General features: G+C 49.7%; 1 protein-coding gene across 7 annotated transcripts in view; it reads right to left on the bottom strand.

Moving 5' to 3' along the window:
• The window catches only part of anks1b (ankyrin repeat and sterile alpha motif domain containing 1B), a 92,513-nt gene that overhangs the window by 45,575 nt on the left and 20,817 nt on the right, over positions 1-26,121 (bottom strand). For 5 of the 7 annotated variants that reach the window (XM_029851578.1, XM_029851573.1, XM_029851574.1 and 2 more), the window contains exons 2-11: positions 23,079-23,159; positions 21,850-22,006; positions 16,727-16,879; positions 15,951-16,094; positions 12,656-12,731; positions 11,815-11,916; positions 9,519-9,638; positions 8,992-9,179; positions 6,770-6,901; positions 220-376 (exon numbers count right to left, since the gene is read on the bottom strand). In XM_029851578.1, coding sequence (XP_029707438.1) covers positions 220-376; positions 6,770-6,901; positions 8,992-9,179; positions 9,519-9,638; positions 11,815-11,916; positions 12,656-12,731; positions 15,951-16,094; positions 16,727-16,879; positions 21,850-22,006; positions 23,079-23,159 — 1,310 coding nt within the window. Of the gene's footprint in view, positions 1-219; positions 377-6,769; positions 6,902-8,991; positions 9,180-9,518; positions 9,639-11,814; positions 11,917-12,655; positions 12,732-13,630; positions 13,801-15,950; positions 16,095-16,726; positions 16,880-17,061; positions 17,092-21,849; positions 22,007-23,078; positions 23,160-26,121 lie in introns of those variants that run through there. The other 2 variants (XM_029851577.1, XM_029851579.1) reach the window with 2 other exon arrangements.

The raw sequence follows: 26,121 nt of genomic DNA, 5'->3' as shown, positions 1-26,121 counted from the left end.
GAGCGCGGCGTGGGCGTCTGCTGGCGTGGGCGTCAGAGCTAAACACCACAGAGACGGACATTAGCAGTGATGATGTGGGGGGGGGGGCATCTGAGGGGGCGCCGATGCTGCAGCGCCACTTCCGTTACCCGAATTAAGCAGGATTCGGCGGCGTCAAGCCGCAGCAATGGGGTCTGTCTTTATGACGGCGGCTCTTTCGACCACCGGTTGAGGTCCTACCGTTTCCTGGGCAGGCGTCCAGCCGGCGGTTGATGTCTAGCGAGCAGGGTTTACGGGTGACAGCGGTGGTCACAGACTCGTAGGGGTTGTCCTCGTCCTCGGGGAGGAATACGTCCAGGGAAGGGGAGGTGACGACCTCAGAGGAGTACTTGGAATCCTGGCAGAAACAGGAAATGAAGGTTAGTAATGTACGGTGGTGGGACACAAGGGGGGCTTTCAGGACTCACGTCAAGAGTCCGACGTATCTGATCCATAATAACAAAAACATTTCAAGGGTCTCCAGAAACCTATGGAATATTTACAGCCCTCCATCCCATAATAATCGACACTACAACCATGATGACTTCATCAGGAGCCACGACTCATTGATCTATTAATGTTGCGTTCATAAATAACCGCTATGGGCAGATATTTGTGTCAGTAAACAGTTCGGCGCTCAGTTTTCCCAAGAACGTCCGAACACATCAGCGGGATCATCTCAGCGCACGGCGAGTGATCCAAGTCTGACGGCTCGAGCTGGATTATCCTGAAAGATTCAGGCCGATCGTGCTAGCAAAGAGGCGGGAAAAGTTTCAGTTGCTCGTAAACTCTTAAACCCCGACGGGCCTCAGATGGGATGTTTATAAAACAAATCCGGCGATTTCACGTCCATTTCCCTGGAACGCGGTGAGCCAAGCGTCCGCTTGGACCGCAGGTTCTCTCTAAAATGACAGGTTGGTTTCAAACCTTGGATCCAATGTTTACGTCTCCAGCGCCGAAGGACGTTTTTGTCCGTGTCCTTTCTTTGACAGTGCAGCCGATTCACAGCCCGTCACATGGCGAGGAAGAATCAGACGGAAAACAAGGTGGGAAATTCCCCTAATTGCAACAACAGACTGGAAGTGAAGACGTTTTCTGGAGACGTTAACCTCCGACCACGGTGGGACACAACACACTTGGCCTCTAGCATAAACACTCGACTTGATACTGCACATGATCCTCTGGTTCATTTCAAGCTTCCCGGGTGACTTTCAGGATGTTTGTCCCAACGTCCGCGCCGATACCAACAACCACCAACAAATAATCAGAAAAATGCGCCTGGGATTACGGAATTTGACCATTTTGAGGTATTCCGGAAGCTGAATAAAAGATATGCGCCTGCTGTGTGTTCGCCAAATGGCAATTAGCATGCTAATTAAAATGCCGTTTCCCAGCAGGGACGTGCGGCGTTTCCAAATGCGGCTCTTGAAGGTGACGTGAAAACAAGCGGGCTTGTGCAACAGTGTTGTCTTTGGGTGTTCGGGGAGGGTTTGGTTGCACTTTGTCACGGAATCGGTGAAAAGGTTGAGTCTCAGCGGGCTCCCGGGACCAGAAGGTCCCTCGTCTCGCAGGCATATTTGTACCCAGTAAGAATGAAAAACAAGCCGGAGTGATGTGGAGCCGGGGAAAAGGTTACGGAAGTCAGCGCCAGTTCAGCCACGAGACAACGCATTTCCTTCCAACCACGGAATCTCTGGCTGTTTTCCCCCCGGGACGCGACGCCACCGACGCGTCTGAAACCCCGAGCAACCAGATCCGTTAGTTCGAAATCCTAATGAGCTCGTTTCTATCCCGCCACCCGTTCGTCCCTTCCTCCTTCATTCGAGAGCCATCACTCTTTTCCTGGCGTCATCTGCTACTACATTACCCACACTGCATCAGGCCATCAATCACACACCGAGCACACTCAGGACGGATTAATCATTCCTGATGGCGGAGCAATCAGTCCCTGGGTGATTTCCGTGCTGTGAGGCGCGCGTCGCTCCATTAAAGAGGCCTCCAAGCTAACGTCGCCCTCCTGATTCTGCCTCCGCCAGCGCTCACTTACACGGCCATTAACAGTTAATGGAGATCCAATCGGACTTTCAGGCTGTCGCGCCGCAGGAGGCCCCGCCGGACACGCCGCTGATTTGACACGTCTGGGATGGCTGCAGACGGCCGTCCGACAGCGCCGCCGCGGAGCGTTCTGGACCCGCATCTCCGTTCGACCCCGTCGAATAAAAGTCTAAATCATACCTGTCAGGTCAGATTAAAGCCGCAATTCATCATCTTCGCCTTAATTTGGGGACTTTAGCTCTGAGGCCAACAACGTGGTTAATGTTGGTTATGCTAATCGACCGCTAACGCTTCTTAAACACCGCTAACGCTTCTTAAACACCACATGATCGACTGAGCCGGGTCACACCGGGCTACTAAAACTGGTAAATACCTGTTGGACTGCCCCCCCCCTTTTACTCTGAACCACCATCCTGAGGAAAACAAAGCAACGAGCACCCCCCCAGAACCCACCAGCCAGGCCAGAAGGCAGCGACCAGACAAGTGGAGTCGAGGAGCGGCAGGAGGAAAACGAGGCTTTGCCGAAGAAGGGAAGCGGAGGAAGTGGGAGCGAGGAGGAGCAGGAACTTCCTCAGATACACAAATATAAAATGGAGACAGAAACCTGAGTGCAGCGCAGGCGAAGCGCCCAGTTTGACCCGGCGATCCTCCGCGGTCCCTCTCAGACAGGTGGGGTCAAGCGCCGGCGTGGAGCAGGAGGCCGCGCTCGGGGTGGAAAAGACGCGGCTGGACGTGCCTCAGTGCGACCAACACTCAGCCTCCGCTCTCTTCCCTCCCTCGTCCTCTGACCGAGCCGCCCTCCTCCGTCCGTCAGAGCAGAGACAGGACAGAGAGACTTGTGTCCCGGCCGCACAGGAAGCGCGCGCGCAAACACTAATTAGCAGGCCGATAGCGGCACCCGTCCGACCGCGGGGGCCGGATCAAACGCGGGTGTGTGTGACGAGCGCTGGGGTTGTGCGTTACGCCACATCTGCGCGGATACTGTCAAGAGTGGATGTCATGTGACGGCCGGGGCGCCTGCGTGCGTGCGTGCGTGCGGGGGGGTCTGATGATCGCCAGAGGAGACGTGCCGCCGCTCCAGTCACGTCCGAGGAGCTTCTGTCTGGCTGGAACCCCGTGACTCCTCCGCCGGCTCAGCCCGGAGCTGCAGCCCGACTGTACACAGAGTTCAGAGGCCATCAGATATGAATAGAGGCTATAATTCGCTGGCATTTCCTCGCGGAGGCCATTTGATTAGAGAGAGAAGGGAGGGGGGGACGGCAGAGAGGACAATGGACCCTCTGAGGCCCTTGATGTCAGAGGGGGGAGGAAGACTGGAGAGTCACAATGAGCTGAAGCAACAGATAAAAAAGAAGGCTGTGGCGTTTAAAACAGGAAGACCAGCCTTCAGTCAGGCTAATGTGCAAATACGCAGCTTTGCTTGCATGCTAATTAAAGCTAAACACCCAGGACAGCCGAGTCTGGGGGGGGGGGCATCATTAGATTTGCGGCTTTTTTGTGAGACAATCAGCAGTTTCTGCCCCCCAAGACTCTTGGCAACCTCCCCTCGGGATGCTTTTCCTCAAAGCTGCAGATTCATACAATCATTGAAATAAATAAATAAATAAAAAGTGGGCTTTTTTCAACTTCGCGGCCGTGTTTTCGACGCTCTGCTGCAATAAAGCCCGATTCAAAAGGAGGGCAAGATGAAAAGGAAGGAAAGAGGAGCGAGGACTCAAGGCAGAAACGACGAGAAAGCAGAGAGAGGATGCTGCGTTGTCAGGATTTGAGCCCCAGTCTCCACCAAATAACCCCCGACACATCCTCCTCAAAGGCCTCTGCTGTCGGGCCTCCGCTCCTCCGCTACACACCAGCAAAAAGCAGCCGGGGAGGGGAAACTGGAGCGCCAGCCGACGTGGAAATACACCAGTTTTAGAGGAAGCTTCAGGCACGACTGTGCGGTAAATCCAGCAGGAACAGAGATACTGGTTTGTAACTGGGAGCCTCGCTGCTCCCGGTAAACACACAGCGACCTGCCAACGCTCCTGCACAGCTCGCCGGTGGGCTGGCAACGCGGCGCGGCGTCCAATGTCGATTTGGCGGCGGCGAAAATGCAGCGTGCGTTGTGCTGGGGCTCCCAGAGGCGTCTCTTTGTGTTGCAGAGGTACTCTGAGTTCGGGGGAAAATAGAGCAGAAGTCCCATTTTTGCAAATGTCAACCTTCAAAACGTCTCCGCGAGAAACCCGTCGATGGAAAAGTCAAGTGGCGAAGACGAGCCCTCTGGTGCTGGCACGATGATCGCTTGGGATTCTGCCGTTCATTGAATACAAAAGCTCATCAAGCGCAGCTTCAAGATTTCAGCCCTGTTAGCTAGCCCGCACACATGGGCTGGCGTTAGCATGCCCTCAGAGTCAGTTTATAGTGTAAAATAAATGAGCAGCCCAAAAAGTATTGATCCTAATCTGCGACAGCCTGCGTGTTTCACAAGTGTTCGAATGTGACAAACATTGCAGGTTCTCTTTCTAACTGAGACTTTTTAAAAACGGCGTCGTTTTTAAGTAAATAACTCATCAACATTCCCGTTATCGCGCTCTGTCACCCGTGTCCCCGTGTGTTTGTTCTGAATGTTAATCCAGGACGGCAGTTTGGTTTCAGCGCTCGTCGACACCAGTGGCTGCGCGCCACTCCGCCACGCTCGGCACTTTTGTAGCGCTTTAAGGCATTTGCTCAAGGGCACTTTGGCACCAGTGGCAGCAGCAACACGCTTTGAAAGACTTTGGTTTTCTCCTTTTCCCCCTCATTTAGCTCAAGGTCAACTTGGTATGTGAATTTCTCTCCTCCCCCGCTCTCTCACACACAAACATACACTCAAGGACAACATAATGTGTGTTTGTGCCGATCTATTCCAGCATAATAGAAGCAGCAGCTGCAGCAGATGTGTGTGTGTGTGTGTGTGTGTGTGTGTGTGTGTGTGTATGTGTGTGTGTGTTGATGCGGTCTACAGGGCATGGAGACCAACAGTGTGTCCCAGGGAGGGCCAGCAACAGGAAATATTATAATAAAAGCATAAAAAAAACACCTAAAAAGCTTCAATCGCTCTCTTCACGTGTATGAGGAAGAAAAAATCCGTAACACCACAAAGGGGTGAAAAGGGAACCGAGGGGGGCGGGAGATGAGGATGAGGTTGACGAAGAGTCAAACTCTGACGCACCTCCGCTGACGGTGACTGAGGTTTGTCAGCCAAGCCTGATACCTCATGAATTCCAGGTTGCCTGGCAACCTCGCCAACATCTGCCGGAACCCTCATCCTTCTGCTTTCGCATTTCTGCCTTTTTCTTCCATCCTGTTTGCAATGGTGCCCAGGATGAGCTTGTTACCTGCTCTCCTGCTTCAGCCTTTCACTGTTAGCATCCCAACTAAACCTCAATGCTACACGCTACGCTAAACCACAAGGCAACATTAGCGTCACACACCATTGTTGACCGAGCCAAAGTTATGGCGTCTGTTCCTCCGTTTGCTAACGTGTGATGTGGATACAAGTGAAGTTAACCACGCTAGCACAGTGGTGTTCAAAGCCGACACACGTTGTGACACAATTACAAGACAAATAGATTCTTTTCTTGGTAAAAAAGGCTAAATCTTAAACCTAGCAACACCAGGATCAATGCGGTGTGTTGGAAAACTAGTACTGATGTTGGCTATTGGACAAAAAAGGATAAACTGATGGACGAGCAGCAAATAGTTCTTTCATTTCCACGAGATGCCTTCATCTTTTTAGGTGATGCTAATTTACCACGTTGTAGCTACAGGGCATATTAGTGTGGGGATAAAGTAATGATGCAACTCAAATTTTTCTACTCGCACGTTTGCACAAATGCATCTCGAAGCCACAAAATACGCGTCTCTTAACCTCCAGCTCACATTCGAGCATTAGCATTAGCGCACAAGCGCTCTAATCCAGGTGCAAACCGCTCCGGGCCAGTGACTCGGGCGCAGAGCCAGCTCACAAGACAGAGAGTCCGCTATGTCAGAAATGTCAGATGTCTCACTGCGCGAGCCGGCGTGCTCCCACTTAACCGTGTTTAAACAGGTAGCAGCAGGGGGAGGATGGAACAGGGATGAAACGTGGGTTTATTAAGGTAAGAGTGGTTTTCTTAGCCTTGGATTCAGTTATTGCGCTGCGCTCTGAAGCACGCTCGGCCGCCCAGAGGCCCCCTTTTGCCGCCCATTTGTCACCAAAACTGTAAAATTAACTCTGTGATGAAAGAAACCGCCGCGGTTAAACAGTGAAAATGAAGCAACAGGAGCAAAATATGGAATACGTCAGCCCGGGATAACGTCGCATTAATATTCCAGCGTGGCGGTTTTCACATGAACCCCCCGCAGGGACGCTCAGGCAACAAGTCCTCTTCATAAAAGGTAAAAACGGACAGATAAGAGGTGAGAAGATGGAGATGAAAGACGGCTCCAAGCTGAAAGCAGCGGAACATTAGAGACTCCACATTTGCCAGAACAGCCAGGCTGAGGACAAATCTGGTGCGTTCCCAAGGTAACCAGTGAAAGTCTTCACTCAGAACAATGGAGATTTCACTGGGCTGTAATTTCTCTGGATTGATGTGTGTGTGTGTGTGTGTGTGTGTGTGTGTGTGTGTGTGTGTGTGTTGTGATGAAATTACAAGCGCTTGATTTGAACAAATTGAAGGCATCAGCAGGTCACCTGTGACAGGCCGGTGAAACCCAGGTTGCGGCAACCGTTGCAGGGCGTCAGGGCCTCCCAGAATCCCGAGGGGCCGCAGCTCTTTTCCACCTCGTCCTGCTCCGGGGCCGGAGCCAAGGGTGGGGTCGGCCGCTGCAGGCACAGATAAAAACGTGTCTGAACTCGGATCGGGAGGAACAACCAGCCGAGAAAACTGAATTGGCTTCAAAATCCAAGCGTAGTTTGCTGGTTAGGTGGGATTGTTCGGTCCTGCTGCTCCAGGATTTATTAAACGCTCGTTTTCCCAGCATTCCCAGGGCTCCTGGGGGAGTGAGGAGGTCAGGGGGGGCAGCAAACAAGCAGACAAGCAAGTGATGCTGCAGAGGACACTAGCGTCTATTAGCCAACACATCCACAGGAAGCAGAGGAGCCGAGGGAGAGGATGTGCTGGAGAGCCGAGATTTAAATCTGAACTTGGAGAAAGACGGTGAGGAAACGATATTAGGGCGAGCGAGAGCGGAGGGAGCAGAAGGACGGGGAAGCAGCAGCGCGTCTGAAGACAAAGAGGCAGAAATCAAAAGGTCACCGGCTGCAGCAGACGGCGAGGAGCCGCTGCAGCGCTGACGGGAGACAGGCTGCAGCAACAGGAAGTCCCGCCCTGAAATCTGACGCTCCATTAACGCCACCGTTAATGATTCAGCACCACATCGGGGGCCCCGCTGGGAAGACACGCGAAAAAGGATTTTCTTCCGTCTTTAAACCCAAATTACAACAGTTTTCTGATGAGCGTTTTTGAAAACCGTCACGGTCCGCTTGACCTTTGACCCCTCTCAAAACCGCCGTTCCTCACACATTTCTAACCCCCCTCCCCCGCACTCCCATTGATCGGAAATCCTCTGGAGACGCGGCTCAGTTTATAGTCGGAGAAAATGGCCGTTAATAAAGAGAACGGGAGCAGTTGTGGAATAAACGCTGTGAATGAAACTCGATTTTGGACACGTTTTTATTTTTAACCTTGCTGGTGGGATGACGGGTTTTAAAATGCAACACAATAGCGCGTTTGTGACAAGAAAACCAAGTTTTGATGCAGAATTGCTGCTTTTCTCTGAACTTGTTCACTGCTGCGCTCAGCTCGCCGCAGGGACTTTAGCAACGGTTAGCATGCTAAGTGGCTAAAGCGTGTGTAAATCCCCCCTGCAACATGTTGGCATTGTCAGAATGAGCTGCACATCAGGAAACCGGTCAAATGCAGCTGGAAAAGCTGCATAATGAGCAAAGCGAGGCCTGGAAACGCGCTGTGCAAATATCACCGCCGATTAACAGGTGGCAACGATACTGTACGCGCCTGCCGCTTCCCAACACGTGCCGCCGTTGGTCCCCGATCTAAATGCAAGACACGCGCGAACATACACACGCGGAGGGTTCAGAGAGTAATACGGGCGGCCGCCGTAGCGTCGCGGGCGTCTGCATGTTTTATTCATGAAGAAGCGGCAAAGTGGATCATATTAACGGCTCCGGCCACACGTGCAGGCAGCCCGGGGGCACGGAAACATGCTGGGACCGTCGGTAATGGAATAGAAATGGGTATTTATCCAGAAATAGAGGGAGGGGGACACAAACGTATAAAGGTGGTGCTGGCGTGCGCCCGCTGCTCCGTGCACGTGCTTTGATATGAAGCTGGTTACAGATGAGCTGTTGATCATTGTCACCATGTTCCTGCTGGGAGCCGTTTGTACTGAAAGATGAGGCAGGAAAACCGCTGCAGCATGCAGGTGAGCTTGGAAGGCTCAGTTGTGTGTGTGTGTGTGTGTTTGGGGGGGGGGGACTAACAGAAAAGGCCGACACCGTTGTAAGTAAACTGCAGCTACAGCTGCTGGAACTTGGACCAATAGGGTGTCATCAGTGTCCCCTGATGCGAGGTTATGCGAGGGTGGGGGGGGGGAAGATGGCTGCAGGGTTGATGGCTGATAGAAGGCATATTGTGAGTGTAAATCTGAACAAACACAAGCTGATTTTTCAAATAAGCGAGTGGATTAGTGGCATCACACAGTCCGACACTGCCCCCTTCTGTACGGACAGGGGAATTACAGGCACTTTCCAGCTAGGCTCCCTTTACGTCACACCATAGTTCTGCGGGGACACTCAAGACACGGTGTCACATAACTTGCACTCCTCCTTACAGGAGGGACTAAATCACCGTTTGAAACACATTTGCAGAGGAGTCAAAGAATCTCTAAGCCTACCTTAAAGACTCGGGTCAGTGTGCCGTTGGGTCTGTCGGGGCGCTCCTCGTCCGAGAGCCGCCCACTGCCGAAGCTGTCCATGGAATGGGAGGAGATGGTCTGGCAGAGCTCCTCGAAGGAGTAGTCTCTGTCCCGGCACTTTTTGATCTCGTGGAGCAGCTTAGACAGCTCGCTTGTCACCGCGTCGTCTGAGGAAGACGGGAAAACCATTCAGGACACGAGGCGCAGTATTCAATCCCTGATGAGAAACTGAAGTCTTCGGCATTTATGAAGAGGAAACTGCACTCATCAGTATCTTCCTCCCTCCACCAGCCTCTGAGGTAATTATAGGATCTGCTGACACTTATTCACAGAGATACAGGACAAGGCGACCTGCAGTTCCACACTCAGTCGACAGGGGGCAGTGTTGGACAGGGGAAAAAACCAGTTTTCCTTGTATAGTTTCACATGACGATGCATCAATGAGGAAAGGGATATTCTCTATATCTATTTATTTATACTCTTGAAACACAAAGCTAATTGCTCACTCTTGTGTTTGATGGACGGGGATGATGAGGGTGAGGAGACAGATGTCCGAGGAGCAGGGACGGGACACTTGCGAACAGGTTCCTCAACGATACTCCTCTCCATCTCGTCCATCATGTACTCTGAAAGCAGAGGAGACAGAGGTGAAAAATCACGTACTTCCCTGCACTGGTTCTGTGGGAAAAAATGCTGTTATTCATTGAAGTTAAAGAACATTCTGACACAATAAACTGTTATTCTAAGCTCTAGGACAAAGCCAACAGTTGTCCAGCAACCACAAGTGTGCAATGAATCAAACAGAACTCTTGAATAAGTCAGACGGTGCAAATAAAACCAGAATAATCTATTCAGAATGAGAAAGTCTCTCAGCTGCTGCGACAGAATAAATGGCAGCTCTTTTGCTGCTGCCGTGTGCGTGCGTGTGCACGCGAGCGTGTCCTTTTTCATCTCCTATTCAACAGGAAATGGCATGCAGCTGATCTTTTCACTAAGTCACAGCTGTGTCCTCGCCTCCTCTCGGTGTCATCTACGTTCTTACAAACACATTTGGGATCCAATTTACTGCCAGCATTAGATTTGTAGGATGACCATATTTCCGTCCAGATATCTTCTCCTCCATTGTTGACATTTGAAAACCATCCCCGCTGGAGCAGATTCTGGATATCTCGGGCTGGATCGCCTCTGTTGCACCTGTAATAAAGTCGTGGCATTGCCTGCCTCAGAATAATGCTGCATCGGGCGTTTCAGAGTAAACGGCAACAACAATACGCGTGTTTGACCACCAGGGGGCGAACAGCGCGGACGTCAACACGTTGTGGAGGATCTTTTGTGTACTTCTTTAAGCGCCCTCACTCAGATTTAGATGGGAAACATCTCTATTGGTGATAAATATTCAGTATTGTCCTCTGGCTGCTTCGGTTGTGCCGCGCGTGTTATCAGAGAACTTCATCACTTAATTAGACTTCAAACACAAAGATGCTCAGATTCGACACGCAGCGGCAGCCTGTAGAAAGGAGGAAAGGAAAATCGTGTTTCCTCACAAGGAGTCATTTGTACCAGTGCAATAACAACTGAATTCTCTGCCCCTTAATTAAGAACAGCTCGCTCTTCATCATGCGGCATGGCGGTTTGCTCTTTAAACTCAGAACAGGCCTGTTCAAGGTTCAATTCCCGGCCTGTCTATGTGGTTTCTCTGCGTACACTAGATTCCTGCACGCTAGGTTGATCTCCAAGTTGCCTGTAGGTGCGAGTTAATGACCTGTGTGCCCGTGAAGGATGTGTTCCTGACTGCTAGGAGAAACTGCCCGTGACCCCGATCGGCGATAAGCGGCGGTTAAGTGAAGATGGATGGATGTTTTTTGTCTCCGCCTTTATCTCTATATGCATTCAGGCAAAAGTTTACCCAAGGACAGATGGCAACAGCCGCCAAGCCGCAGATTACAGCGTTCATGCACCCAAAAACAACAGCAATCGGGAGAATCTCTGATTCTCTGTGATGAAGCAAACTCACAGCAGCGACGCTCACATTATACTTGAGTCAACGTGAGCAAAAGGAGGATGTTTGATTGCAGGCTGAGCAGAAGACAGAAAAATGTATGTTTCTGCAGAAACATACCAACAGCCGACTGTCGTGTGATGTTGCACAGAGCTCACGATTCTGAATTCAAGCAGCAGAAAACTAAACTTACAATTCAAAGCCAGTGAAAAGAGGCATTTCTTTAATCTCACTTATTCACCAACGTTCCCTGAGCCGTCGCTATCTTGCCCGCAAACAGAACAGCTACATGTTGTAAATGTTGCAGTGAGACGCAGCTACAACAGTGGAAACAGTTCATCTGTGTCCTGCTAAAGAACAACAGTGCTCCAGTGCAGTGAAGAACGCAGCGGCTCGGCTGCATTTGGGACCAGAAGCAACCTAAACGGAGCATTCTGCACATAAACAAAGCCAACTGCATTAGCCAATAAGATTACGGCCTTGCAAGAGCAGAATTTGGAGAAATATCAGCCGCTCTGAGTCGTGTGACTCTTTAAAAATGAAACCTATAGAGGAGCCCCCTGGAAAACATGTTTTCTAAACCAGATCACATTCGTTTGCTGCAGACACGTCGTCACACTCGCCTCTTCAGAACGACACTCGCAAATAGGTCAACGTCTCTACAGGGGGAAATGAGTCAATGCAAATGTGGCCTCCCAGAGATCAACACTCCTGCCAGTGTCAAATGACTAATGTTTAAAAAATGGACACAACAGTGTGAGTGAGTGAGAGTGAGAGTGTGTGTGTGTGTGTGTGTGTGTCACCTTGGATCAGAGAGGTGATCTGCTGAGATTTGGGTGCTGGGTGTTCCCTCAGGATCTCCAAAGCTGTTCTCCCCTGACTGTTTCTCAGATTGGTCTTGATCCCTGAGACACATGCAAACAAACAAAAGCAGAATATAAAGCAGGAAAAAATGTTTCCGTGACTGAACGACAGACACGTCAGGATGTAAATGTCAGCTAAGGTTGTGAACTAAAGATGAGTGCATATGAAACAAGAGCTTAACTTAAAACTGGCAACAACTAGCCTCGGTCAAAAAGTAAAGTAACCAGATTTCATGAGATGTTTGTTCTCATTCAATCCCAAAATTCACTAAAGTATAAAGACTAAAGTATAAAGGATGCACAGTCAAACAGGATTCAGGTTAAAGTGCCAGCGCAGATCCCTGTTAATCCAGGATGTCAATTAAATTTAGGCCAAAAGAGCAGAGCTCAGTCGCAGGAAGTCCTGCAGGAAACAGGAAGTGCTACAGCAAAATAGGTGGCGGTCGCCGCAGATATCAAAGATAGCGGCAGTGTCACACACACACACACACACACACACACACACACACACACACACACACACACACAGAGGAGTGTGTGGATGCTTCTTTAACGTTCATGTTTTATTTGCTACTGTTTAATTAGGCATCAGGCCTGAAGCTTATTTTGATGATGTCATCAGAGTGAGACGTTTAAAAATGTAAACAAAACTGACAGCTGAACTGAGAGCAGAAACAAGAATCTGGCTTTGCTTTATGGGGCAGGATAAAAAAAAGAAATCAATCAATCAATCAAGGAAAGCACAGCAGCTTGCACGCTCCAGGACACACTCAAAACTGACCTGAGTCAAGCAGAAGGCGAACTACATCCATCTTTCCAAAGAGAGCTGCTTCGTGGAGGGCGCTGCCATTGTCCGTCTAGGAGGGACACGTTGGGAGACGGAGAGCGTGCGTTAACATTCCGTCCCTTTTTTGAAAGAACAAGGTCAAAAACAGGCATGAAAAAGACAGACACAGACTGAAGACGACCCCCGGCAGGTACTTGGCGCCGTTCCCTCGCCGTGGGGCCCAACTGGTTTCAAACCATTACACCCACAGCAGGAGCCTCCACGGAAACGCCCCCAATTCTCCCTGAATGTCTCCTGGCCCGCGTCAGCCCCCCAGTGCTCGTAATGGAGATATTATAGATGTGATGCAAGATGAGGAAACCACGCGGCAGAATTCCAGCCAGTGCATCGTTTCAATTTAAAAACAAACTGCTTCTAAAATGCTGTGAGTGAGTCCCTGAATGTGGCGGCGAACAGAGAGGACGGATGAATCCTGAACGGCTGAGGTTTCCGTCCGTCGACGGCCCAGCGTGGAGCTCTCAGCATGGCTGCCTGGCTGACACAAGTCCTCACAGCTTGATATGTCACAGAGCACCGGAACGCCGCACGCCCACGGAAAAGCCACAACACAGGAATTCCTGCATTTTCCAAGGTCAAAAGTCACGGAGGACGCAGCTCAGCAACGGAAGAGCACACACGAGGCGCCCTGGGGCGCGTTTAATTCGTACACCTGGCACGAAGGAAGCAAAAACACACAGCGGAGCGGCTTTTGAACCCGAGCGCACTCAAACGCAGCGACATACATATGCTGAATCCATCGCATCCTTCACGGTCGACTTCCTGGAAACGCGGAGGAAAACACGGGATTGAACCGATTTCAAAACTTTAATGAAGACAAATTGCTTGGACGGCAGCCAAGAGCGCCGATACGCAGCAGGGAATCTGACTCCTGCGCCATATTAACGCGCCCGTCCTCTGCAGGGAACTTACTGTGGCTGCTCCCTTTCCTCCGCAATAAAACCGTCATCGGATAAAGCCGCCACTCCCGCGATGCGTCCCCAGAAAAGGTCAGCGGTCTCGTTTGGGAATATTGGAGGTGTAAATCCCGGGTCGCATTTGCAGATTAACAGGATATCAAAGTGAAGACTGAGCATGAGGAACGCAATCTTTCAGCCACAGGCAAGCGAGGAGAGGTGGGAGTGAGGAAATGGTCCACCCCACGTTGGCCTCCTAACCTTCTCTCTCTGACATCTCTGTAGCACTTCCCATCCCGTTTCCCATGGCAATGGCTCGGTGAGGTCATGAGGAAATGGGGGAGGCCTTTGTCGCTCTCCAGGAGCTTCCTGCCATTGAAAAGCAGCCGACTTTCAGTTTCACGGGCAGAAAGTCTGATGTCAGGATGATAATGAAGGTTCGAGTTCAGTTGGGATTGATTGGGAAAAGTGTTAGCATGGCTGTGTAGTAGCGGCTACCCGTTATATTCATGAAAACGAAAACTAACGTGGAGTGAGGCAGAGCGAATCCCATCAATGATTCATTCACACCCAGACAGACTTGAACGGGTCGCCTTCAATTACCGACCTGGACCATCACACACACTCTCACACACACACATACACACACACACACAAACCCCTCGTGATTTCCATTCATGGTGATCCCCACATTACACTCTTTTCCCTATTTACCTTTTCTGAGCGTTTATTCATCTCAGTAATGCATGTTTACCTGAACATCATCTTGATTTCTCACCACACAAACTAGAACCCACCAACACACCCCAGGAGCTTCAGATGAGGACCCGCAACTGTGGTCACCTACTTCAAATCAGGAATCCCTTGTTCTAAATGCCTCCCTGTTGCTCAAAAGACAAAAGGCGCTGACAGAATAGGGTTAACAGCGTGCCTGATGGACTTGACCCATGCCATAGTAACGCAATCTGTCCAATTTTTATTATTTCTCATGCCCGAACTGACAACCCAATTACAGAAAAACCTCCAGTGGCCGCGGCACAACAGCCCAGCATGTGCAAGTCTGAACCGGCACTCAATCGTGCACTTTTAACCACAGCAAGATCATGCGTCTTCATTTTTTTCACCCCACCATTTTGACTGCCTTAGCACATAGCCTACATCGTTACCAGGACAACCATGCGGATACGTCTGCAACAGAACCTGAATGAGTGGACGTACAGCACCTGAAGCCACGTCTAGTTTTCACCAGCGGTGGACAAAAAATGCAATGTTAAGCCTGTTTTTGATTAGAGAACAATGCACAGAAGTAAAGTGCACAGATTGGTGTCATCAAACAGGCACTGCTCATCATCTCTGAGTACAGAGAGAGAGAGAGAGAGATAAAGAGAGAGAGAAATTTGCTGCAGAAGAGGGGCCGAGCCAAATCAAAGGCGTGTTCTGTTCTGTGTTCATCTTCACTACACACTGAGCCCCAGGGCAAATCCCTGCAGAGAAGCACAGCCCATCTCTTCAGATCAGAGCACGCGGGCGCACGTGCTCGGCACAATCACACACGCACGTGGACAGAAGCTGTGAGTGCTGAATCGCAGAACCAGAAGAGGTCAAGAGTGAAAGTACTCATTCATAGACTGACAAACAGTAGCTCATTTATGCAATAAATGAATACAGACTAGTTTGCCTTTGACTGCTGTTGAACCTCATTTATATAAAACTGTTGCCTGACATGTTTCTATGTTGTGTCTGAACAGCATTATAACTCAAGAGTTTGACAAACTACAGCAAAGGCAATAGGAAGAGGTGCCCTCTAGTGGCTGGTCTTTATCACTGCACTAAATGTGAATTCCATAACATTTCAACATTTTCCATGACTCAATTCTCGATGCTCGAAATCGATCGTGCAAGTTTCAAACACAGTTTGTAAGACTTAATTTGTCCTTATTTTGCTAGACCTTAATCTATTTTTCTTGCCGATACCTGCAACATACAAATGCGGATTGATTTCTGGCTAACTTTGCATTAACGGGCAGAAAAGGCGGGGCCAGAGCTGTTGTGGCGACTCCGACTCTAAAACAACAAAATGCAGCACAGCATGCCCAAACAGAGCGCCAAGAGTTCAGGTAAAAAATTTTTACAAAGACCTGGGAACACCCTGTCCTCCTCCTCTTCCCCAATCAATTATTCATCTCTCCACCACCACACGTCCCAGGCATGCGCACGCTTTACTGATGCGCCCACAGACATGTTTTTTTTCCCCTTCCAAATCTGTCCGGTGTTCACCTCTGCGGCGGATCACAGAGCACAAACAGCTCAATCCCTCTATTTAAGTCTTTTCTTACCACACAGTTGACGTCCATGCCGGCCTCCAGCAGGGTCTGGACGGTGCTGTGGTGGCCGTTCCGTGCCGCCAGGTGAAGCGGGGTGTGTCGGCGACAGTGGCACGTCATGAGGTTGGGGTGGGTGTTGATCAGCATGCACACCACCTGCACACAAAAGGACCGCGGGCCGATGCTTCATTTGTCCGGCCTTCGCGTTTTAGGACCTGTCAATCAAGCGTGAGACGGCGGGGGGCTGCGGAGCGCTCGGTCCGGACCCGTCTCAGCTCAACAGGTGTCCTCTTTTCCTGCGAATTCTTGCCTGCGTGCAGCTGCTAAACTTTTGCCCCGTGTCGGTTACAAGTGTGTGCAGCGGCAGCTTCCACCGCAGGGATTTCCCTTCATTATAATGCAGATCGGGAGAGCGGGAAAAAAAAATGAATTATTCATTTACGCTCCGACAAACCTAGATGGCTTGACTGCAATTACTCACTGCCTCGGTGGGAGAATTCTATTTGAACATCGGGACGAGTTGCAATGTGTGTACCTTGATGTGACGGTGGGATTGGATTCATCTTTAATACCAAAGATATGCGACTAAAACAGACTTCTTACATCCTAGATATTGGAGGGGATGCGTCATTTTTAAAGCAGGATCCACACAGTCCCCAACTGGTCCCTGGAGATGTATCAGGATCAAAGCAAAAAGGCTTCCCTCCCTCACCGGCACTCCCAGTCAGACCCTTTGGAGAATGCTGGTCTGCTTTGGCGTTTGTTTTATTGCACAGGTTCGTACTGACCTCCAGCCGTCCGTAGAGCGCGGCCAGGTCCAGGGGCGTCTCCTGCCGGCTGTTTCTCATGGTGGGGTCGGTCAGCTCGTGGAGGAGCACAGAAACCACATCAGAGTGGCCATACTGGGCTGCACAGTGAAGCGCCGTCTCCTTCTCATGGTTCTGGGAAAGAATCAAAGGAGGGAGTGAGTGACAGCAGTGGGCTACTGGGAATCTATCACAACCTTCTTGCTTTTTCTTGCACCAAATTTATTTTCTGAGAACACGGGGAGGGTTTGTTTAAATATGACAAGGTCTTGGTACTCTAGGGGGGCCCACGTAGCTCTGGGCAGGGGAACACCTACGAGGAAGAGAGAGACGATGAATCCTCCCATCTGGAGGAAAATGCAAACAAGTGGCAACAGTTATTTAATCTCTGCATTTATGTTCATCTATGAATGTACATGAAAATACTGGTGCTGATGCAAAGAGCATATTTCTAAAACCATCAAGAAAAACCAGAGTTTTCAGATTCCAATGTGCTGCTCACACACAGCTTCTTCCTTTTCTGCCCCCCCCTCCCTTTTCATAGGCGCCCGTGAGCGCTGAATGAAAGCGGCGTAGACACGTTGGGAATAACAGGCGAGAAACAGCCTCCACATGAAGAAACACAGGCTCCTGCAGCAGCCACACCACGTGGAGGGCTCTGCCCGTTTCCTCAGCCAACCAGAACCGCGCTTTCTCCTCCCTACGGACCGCACACCCCTTCATTTACGGCGGAGTGGAACCTTCCAGTGCAGGTCTGATTGCAGGCCAATTGCAAACTAAGAACAATAATCACACAGTCGTGCTGGGTGTGATTCGCATTCATCACAGTTTACTGGCGTAAATGCTGCGATATATTTAGTTTAAAGTCCATGTGCTGCTTATATGTTTCCCCAGAGGGTTTATTTTAGTCTCATCGGATCAAATTTACTGTATATAAGGTCTGCACGGTGCCGCGGCGATGCTTTCAGGACAATAGGTCATGTACTGCACCAGCAACCGGGGGGAAGCCTATTTGGAAATTTGTATTCATCGCGGTATAATTGTGAGCAATGAGGTGGAAGAAATGCAGCGCACACTGACGAAGGTACACTCACAGGTTCAATGACAAGCAAGGGTCTTCAATCAGGTCTCGCTAGCCAACAATCCATAAGACTGAAAGCAAATAGCCAAAAAGAGGAGGAGGGAAAATCCTTATGATGAAGGCAACACCAACAGTGAAAAGCTGAGCTTAACAAACGCTGGGAGGGAGGGAGGGGGGGGGGGGGGGGGACACAGGTGTTAGCCATCAGGGCAATCACAGCAGGGGGTATCAATGGAACAAAGGTCTCCAACTGACACGGAGAAGCAGCCACAGAAGCAAACAAATAAATGACCAAGAAGCAAAATTCCATGTAAAATAAAATCACAGGAACACAAAAGAGCCCTCGTGTCAGATTTTACTGTCTGAATCAGGGAAGGATTAAAACGTAACACCGGGCTGAGGGTGCTGAGGACAAGCACAACAGGCACCTGCTCAAATCCCCAAATCTGAACGCAGATATGATAATCGCTGGAAAGGAAACCGTGAGCGCTTCTGCCGATACGCCTCTGCGGCCCTAACGAACAGCAAAGCTTGGTCGGAGCAATCAGCGGCGTGAGGCGCAGCGGGTCGGACTGGCAGAGCTATAGATAGAGGAAGGACGGAGGGGAGAGCGGCGCAGGGACCGACAGATACAGAGGGACAGGACGATGGAGAGGAAAGGAGAAAATCCTGCTTCCGTGCCCCCCGGAGCGGCCTATAGGTTACCATTACACCAACTCTGACAGCTTTCCAATATCATCCAGCACTGTTGTGGCTGATTGAGCTTTGACCAGCTTTGAGCTTTGATCTGCTAATGATCCGTAATGATCCGTCAACTGGCAGGAAGCGCTTTATTGACAGATAATGGACACGCACGCCCCGTCTGGTTTCTATTTTAATGGTGTATTTTTAGGGTCCTTGCAGTTCTTCTCTACATCTGCATCTGTAGCTCCTCCACCTGCGCACGTGCGTGTGCCCGTATCCCATCAGTCTTATCTAAATTCAGCACCACGAGACCAAACAGCTCCATCCATACAAATAAGCCGGCTTTATCAGGGACGGCTGGGATGGAACCGGGGTGAAGGGAGCACCGAGGTGTTTGTTTGAGCGTGCGCCCTGTTAATGATGATGGAGCGATACGCAGGAAGAGCTACGGCTACATTACAGCGTGTTAATCCCTGCAGGATGAGAGCTGGGTAAACAAAGGGGGAAGCAAAACAGTCCGCTTAACACGTTTCATACGCTGACATGAAAGAAGCTGGATCGATGATGGTTCTGGGCTCACCTTCATCTAATCTCCTCAGGTTTCTTTGACTCGACATTATTTAGCGAGCCCCCTGACGCCTTGGACTGGAAGGAGGAAAACAAATGACATAAGATCTTACTCATAAGAAAACAAAGGGGGGGGGGGGTGTTTGGGAAAGGACGTTCCCAGAGTGGCAGCAATCGCATGTGGACCGTCTGAAACATGCGGCTTTTATTCCACGTGAGGCAGCAACATCTGTGCCTGACAGGGTTTGGAATTACAGAAACTTTTGGACGGATAACCGAGGAGTGTGCACGTCGGGATAAAAAAAAAAAAACCTAGTCGGACAGCAGCCCCTCCACCTTTTACCTTTGTCTCAGGTCGCACAGCCTCTGGGCTCCCAGAAGGCCTTGCAGCGCCTGGACAGAGGCCTGAACGAAGCATTCCGTGCCTCAAAATGTCCTCTTACCCCGACGCATCGATTCCATGCTGGGGATGGAGAAAACAAAGAACGCTTCAAAAGAAAGAGCGAGGGAGAAAAGAAAATCTACCCTGTTGTTTGAAAAGAAAACATTCCTGGAATGTGTCACGAGGGGGGACATACTTGACCTACTCAGTCAACCACAGACAGAATAAACTTTCAATCGGGCGGAGCAGAGGAAGCAGAGGACGCCCTGGGGTTTCGCGCTGGTTCCCACGTGCACAGCTGCCTGCTGTAAGCGGGCGTCCGGGGGACACGACCGTCCCACAATCAGACCAACGCTCGACCGTCCCTCTCCAGGCCGGTTCTGCTGCAGACGAGTGCCCCAAGCCCAAATGTCCCGGCCTGGTTGAATGTTATTCTCTGCTGCTGACGACGTCACACGCTCACAATAGCGAGTATCTCTGTCAAATGCAGCTAGCTAGCCCTGCTACAACGTTTACCATTACAACTGTACACACAACAATATGAAAATTCATTTCACACACACACACACACACACACACACACACACACACACTCACACACAGGTGTGCTTGTCCCACCAGTGGGGCCAATTGGGTAGCAAACGCTCCCAAAAACCTTCAATAATCCCCCACTGGCTGCAGCGTCACACAACTGAATCCTTTTCCTTACATTTCCGCGGCGACTTCACGCCTCGCACATGGGAGGAAAGCAAAAAAAAAAAAAAAAAAACATGGGATGAGGAAAGAGTAACGTCACGACAGTGCGGTAATGAGCAGCCAGCGGCGGGTTTCTGCGAGTCTCGATGATGGGCGTGAGCCTGCGTGGGACTCCATACATCACCGGCTAATGTATGCAGGCCGCGCTCTCCACCGCAGACAAGACAGACGGAGGGAAAATATCCAGCAGACCTCGTAAACACTCCATAAATCCCGCTCTCTGATTTATGCCGACGACCCGGGGACGACTGTTCCCGCACGCTGACTACATTATTACTAAAGGATGAGGGGACATAATTTAATATTGCGGTAAAATTTATGTTGAAACGCAGCCACGCTGCAGATATCAGCGTCTGACGGACAGCTGGTGCAGAGAGACGGTCCCAGTAATCCTCCATCTTTCTCCCGGAGGCTAAGGCCAGGCTGGTCCTAGGGTGGCTCTAAACAGCTCCTACATGTGAGTTCTTGCCGTCTCCCTGTGTGATTGACAGACAACCTGTCAGCAGGGTTCGGCTCCAGCCTTGACCCTCAAGGATGAGACCACTGGCTCTGAAATTATTCATTTGGGTTTTTTTTTTTTTCCAATTCATTTGCAGTGACCTCCAGATTCCAGCTGGGCCACAGAGAGTTGGAAGAGCGGTTAGCGGCTCGCTTCCCAAGCTGTGATTCCCAACATTCGGACCAAACAGAAAGGGAAAATTAAGAAGTCTTAAGGGAAGATAAATGGCCGCGGCACAACATAACTGCTGGGATTTTATGTGCACCACAAACCAAAACACCGACCATACTAATCCGTCTCCACATGGATGGCGTTAGGAACCCCCATCCCAAAAAACAACTAGAAAAATCCATCAACAGCACACTTGAACAGCCACACTGTCGAGCTGAATGAGCACTCAGGACGGCGACTGCAGAGCTTCCCTGAGCAGTATTTTTCACTCCCCTGCAGAGGAGCCTGCTCAGCTCCACAAATCACCGATGGGTGAGATAAATAAATAAGAAAATTACTGGCATCTACTTGCTGACAAACCTCCTCAATTCAGGGGCATAGGGACGTCATTTATCACGGGAAACAATTAGCCAGTAATAAGTCCTGGAGGGAAATGTTACTGGCTGGTCATAGTGGAGGAAAATGTGTTTATTAGCCAGGAGTAAATAAAGATCCAGGCATCCAATAACCAGGGTGTCCATTATTTCCCTGCCATCAGGAGTCCAGGCAAATTAAAACTCTTATCTATTAACATAGAGGGCCAGGGTGCTTCATTGTGCAACCAGATAGGCGTGACCAAACACAAATATACCATCATCAGCGGTGAGCAGCGACAACTAATCTAGCTGATGAACAACAATTCCTGCTCTGGAACTGTGACAGTGGGGTCTTTCCTGATAACCTCAGTGGGCCATTTAACATGAAGACATGTCATCAAGGGCTCTAGTTCATTGGAATTTAGCCGTTTATGTAGTATTCCTTTCATAGTATCCAGCAATGCACAAATAGCAACAGATCTGGGCAACAAGTTCAGACAGGATGTTGTATGGTCCATTCATAGAGCAGCGCCACACAGCGCCCCTAGCGGTGAAAGCAAGAACTGAAGGGTCATTTGTGTCTGCGAAGCGACGACGAGGTAATCTTGCCTGTTGGTTGACCCGGCAGTGCGAGGGCCCGTGGTGGACGAGGATGCGGACGATGTCCGCGTCCCCCCGCCAGGCGGCGAGGTGCAGCGGGAAGCATCCCTTGTTGTCCGCCACGTTCGTGGACGCCTCAAACTGCAGCAGCTTCAGCACCACGTCCCTGCGACAGACACAATCACACATTAATGTCCTGTTTTTGTTGGGGGGGGGGTCAGATTAAACATGCCTAATATGTGAAAGGCATGTTTGACCAGTCCGCCTCCCAATTTAGAGGTGATGGACAGCTGGGAGTTCAACCGGAAATGCCGGCAAATTGAAAGACGACGACCACATCCATGTTTCCCCTCTAATAAGCTAAGTTCCATTACACAAGCTGATAAAGTGACAGATAATACAGCGTGGAATTGTGCCGGGAATCAATTTAGCCGCTGCTGAACAGGGCCGAGAGTGAGATCCATCCACATTAGGAAATCTGCAGCCGAAGCTGTCGTCCGTCTCCCTCTGAAGAGGAAAGGTGAAGAGCCTCATTTGCATTTGAAAATGTCAGAGGGAAAAACTGAGGAGAGAGAAGGGCAAAACCTCTCAGGAGGAGAGGTGAAAGCAGCACAGGGATGCTTAATGAACCGCTTTGTTAATTATTAATTCATCATAGGCTTCCTCAAGTTTAATTGGCACCTGTGCAGGAGAATCATGTGGGGACTCGAGGTCGGACATGAGGATCTTCCTGTTGATTAAGGTGCCGCTATTTGTCACAGAATGGTCTTTTTTTAATCAGTTTATCATGATTGATATGATGGGAAACGTCTTAATTGGCAGTTCTGTTGTGGCGTTCCCACCCAAACGTCGAACCGCTCCTCCGCAGCCTTTTGTTAGCGGCCTAATTTTCCCTCCCAGGCTGCTGTTCTTTTCCTCCTATTCTGTTGTTCCTCTGCTGTTGATCTGAGGGAGGAAATCCACATAATTGCACCCAAAACACAGCTCTAATCCTTCAGTTCCACCAGGCTGGGGTAGCGCTCGGGCTAGCGGCTAATTCACACACTGTAAAAAAAATGATTTCTCAGCGGCTCCGGAGTGAAAAAAGAACCCTGAACAGAGACTCCTACAGAACATGTAGAGATCTACGCTGGCGCGTTGCACCACAACCGACAATTCCAATGAAACTAGGCCCCCCCGATTCTCCTCGTGCTGTCGGTAACAATCCAGTAAAGCACTCCAAAGAGGTCCCGGCTTACCTGTGTCCGTTCAGCGACGCATGATGTAAAGGTGTGTAACCCGAGCTGTCCGTGCAGTTGACATTCAGGCCCTTCCACATGCTGAAAGAAAACATACAAGATTAAACTCATCACATCCAAAAGGTGCTCTGGCTGAAATACGCACAATGTCACTGCAAAATAAATAAATAAATAAAAAGCTGAGGTGCCAATAAAAACGTGCTTAGTGGGCTCTGGTAATCCAGGTCCCAGGTCACGCATCAGGGCTGAACTAACGCCCGGGTTTTCCGAGGGCCGTGATTTAGTGACCTCTCTTTAACAGTCGAAGCAAAGCAACGTCGCGACCCGACGCGGTCCGATTTGCACGGTGCTGGGTAATCGATCCCTCTCTGCCATCTTAAGAAATTCAGAGAAGTCTGAAAATGATCCGGAATCCACTTTCCAATGAAAGCGATCCTACTTCCTGCCTCAGACTGCAGGCTGCTGCTGCCGGCTTTGCCAGACATCAATTCAACACAGTGATCAAGGTCAGTGGTGTTGCGTAGCAATGCTATATAAGCTAATTTAGAGGTATTAAAGCCTGACTCTGTACACACACACACGCACACACACTCACAAAGAGCATCAATCAATAAAGACAGCTGGACTACCGGCCATTTCACTGCTGAAATTCAATGTTGAACTACATAATTATTGTAAAAGAACCCCTCTCCCCACCCCCCACCCGCAACATGCTGACAGACAAAAAAAAGCTGTATTTTCACTGAAGTGTTGCAAGAGACAACCGACACAAGCAATCACACCCTACCCGAGGGGGGGGAGACCCCACACAGGCCCTTATCACAGCACACACACAATGAAACTATAACACAGGTCTGCGTCTGTGCAGCTAATCTCTACACGCTGTTGGCGTGTGAGGCTGTGCACGCGTGTGTGTTCATATCGATCGCGCTGCTCCGCTGACCCCATTCAGAACTGACCTATAGATGGTTGTTAAAAAAGAGCTGACTGACGGGAGGGGGGGGCACCAACATGTGCAACAGAAACGTAGTAACACAAATAAACCGCGAGCGTTCACACCTCTGGTGATACAGACGTTTTCAGTGCAGCCCAGGTATGTGAGCGGGACCAGTCTTTGCTGCTTCTGTTGGCTAGTTTAGCGGGATACTATAATTTATGCAGCCTGGTGGAGATATTAGCACAGACCAAGGGGTATTCCAACAGCTCCTGGAGAAACCTTGCTGTCCAAACAGTAATTACGTAAATAAAACTGGATCATTATTAATACATTATTATTTCTGCTTTGAAGAGCCCAAGCTGCCGGCAACAACACTGGTTTGGCGATGCTAAACTAAATATCAGCGACGCAAATTCGTTCACTTCATTAGACTCAAAAAGCTCTTGGATGTAAACACAGTTAATATTCCATGCGCCGACGCCCGTAAGCTGTTTCCCATCACAAACAAATGCGTGCATTCACGTGCCCACGTGCGTGTTCACCCCCAGCTGTTACCTTCTAATCTGTGCATCGATTCATCAGGAAAGCGTCGCACAAAGGGCCTTTCAAAGTCTTGCGGAGCCCCGACGACAATCCTCCGACACACACCCACAAAGGCAACATATGGATGCAGGCAGCCACAGAACCGCCATCACAAAACCCATTTTACAAGCGTTGAGCAAGGTGTTTCAGGATTTTCATATGTGTTTCTGAAGGGCCCCAGAGTGTTAGCAAGCAAACGTGGCATTTAGCTCCAAGTGTAAAAACAACAGTGCTTTAGCATGATTACACAAATAACGCTTATTGGAAAGACTTCAGCGCTCCATCAGTATTACAGTTGGTGGAACACACAGCCTTAATAAAGAGGCATAAACCCATCCTCTTGCCTGATAAATCCAACCATGCTACCTTCAAATAGAGGACTCATAAATCCAGATTTAATTAGCCAGGAAGCAACTAAGCTAGCAACTAGCCTGGTGTGAGAAAGATAAATTAATGAATGCACCTTTAAACAGGTTTCTGCTTTTATCTTTTTTTTGACAATTGAACCTGCATTTTCTTGCTAAATCATTTAACCTGGTTTTCTTATCTCGGCTGCTCTTTTCTGCCACTGTCCCACCTCAGAATTCCTAAAGCCGAGTCCCTCGCAAATGGAATCACTGGGTAACTTGAGATTAGATAAGAGGAGAGGTTCCACAGCTGCAGGAATGCAGACTCTTTGGTGGATTAGGCAAATATGCAGACCGCTGTCCTCCTACCTAATTAACCTCGGGTGCTGCTGCAGAGAAGGACCAAATCTGTCTCCGCGTCTCTACGCGCTGTTGAAGCTGAGCTTTACGTGAAGCTTTAAGCTGTTGTCTGCTCAGCCGTGAGAAGAGCCGTGAAATATTACAAAAATATTACATATTTAAAAAGGTCAAACATCATGCGCGGGCTCCCATGAGGCAAAGCAAGACTGTTAATACATTCAGTTACGAAAATATAGATCAAGTCAGTCCACATCGGTATCTTTCTGGGAAACAAAAAACACCATTGCGAGAAGATGCGTGTTTTCAGAACAGAGGAAGTGGTCTTGCTTCATATCCTGTTCCGAGCACCGACTGATATGAGGAACGGGAGGACAAATATTCAGCAGCGACGAGGATCTATTTTCCTTTAGAAGCTGCCTTTGAAGTTTAAAGCCCAGCCAGCTGAGAGAAACAGTCCTCCCTCCATGATGCCCCAGGGCAGGAGTTCTGCTTAACATTCTAGCCAGCGCAGGTATGGATGAGGTTTATATAATTGCAGGTGCCCGTGCACGTGTGGTGTGCAAGGTGAGCCTGACCCTAGAGAGGCTATTATACTGTGGAGTGTGTGCAGGCTCTATAAAGATGTGATGGTTGAGTCCATCCCACTGTTTGTATGCTCAGCAGACATCAGGGGTGCTAACCTTTAGCCACCAGGTTGACTGGATGTAAATGTTCAATGTAAAGAAAATATCTCCTGGAAGAAAATCTGGATGGAGGCAATGATGCTGCATCCGTAACGGCCTTTACGTCTGTATTCAAAAGAGCCTTTATAGCCTTA

The sequence above is a fragment of the Takifugu rubripes genome, chromosome 18 (assembly GCF_901000725.2).
Source record: "Takifugu rubripes chromosome 18, fTakRub1.2, whole genome shotgun sequence".
Lineage (NCBI taxonomy): Eukaryota > Metazoa > Chordata > Actinopteri > Tetraodontiformes > Tetraodontidae > Takifugu > Takifugu rubripes.
This window is presented reverse-complemented; position numbering and strand designations above follow the sequence as displayed.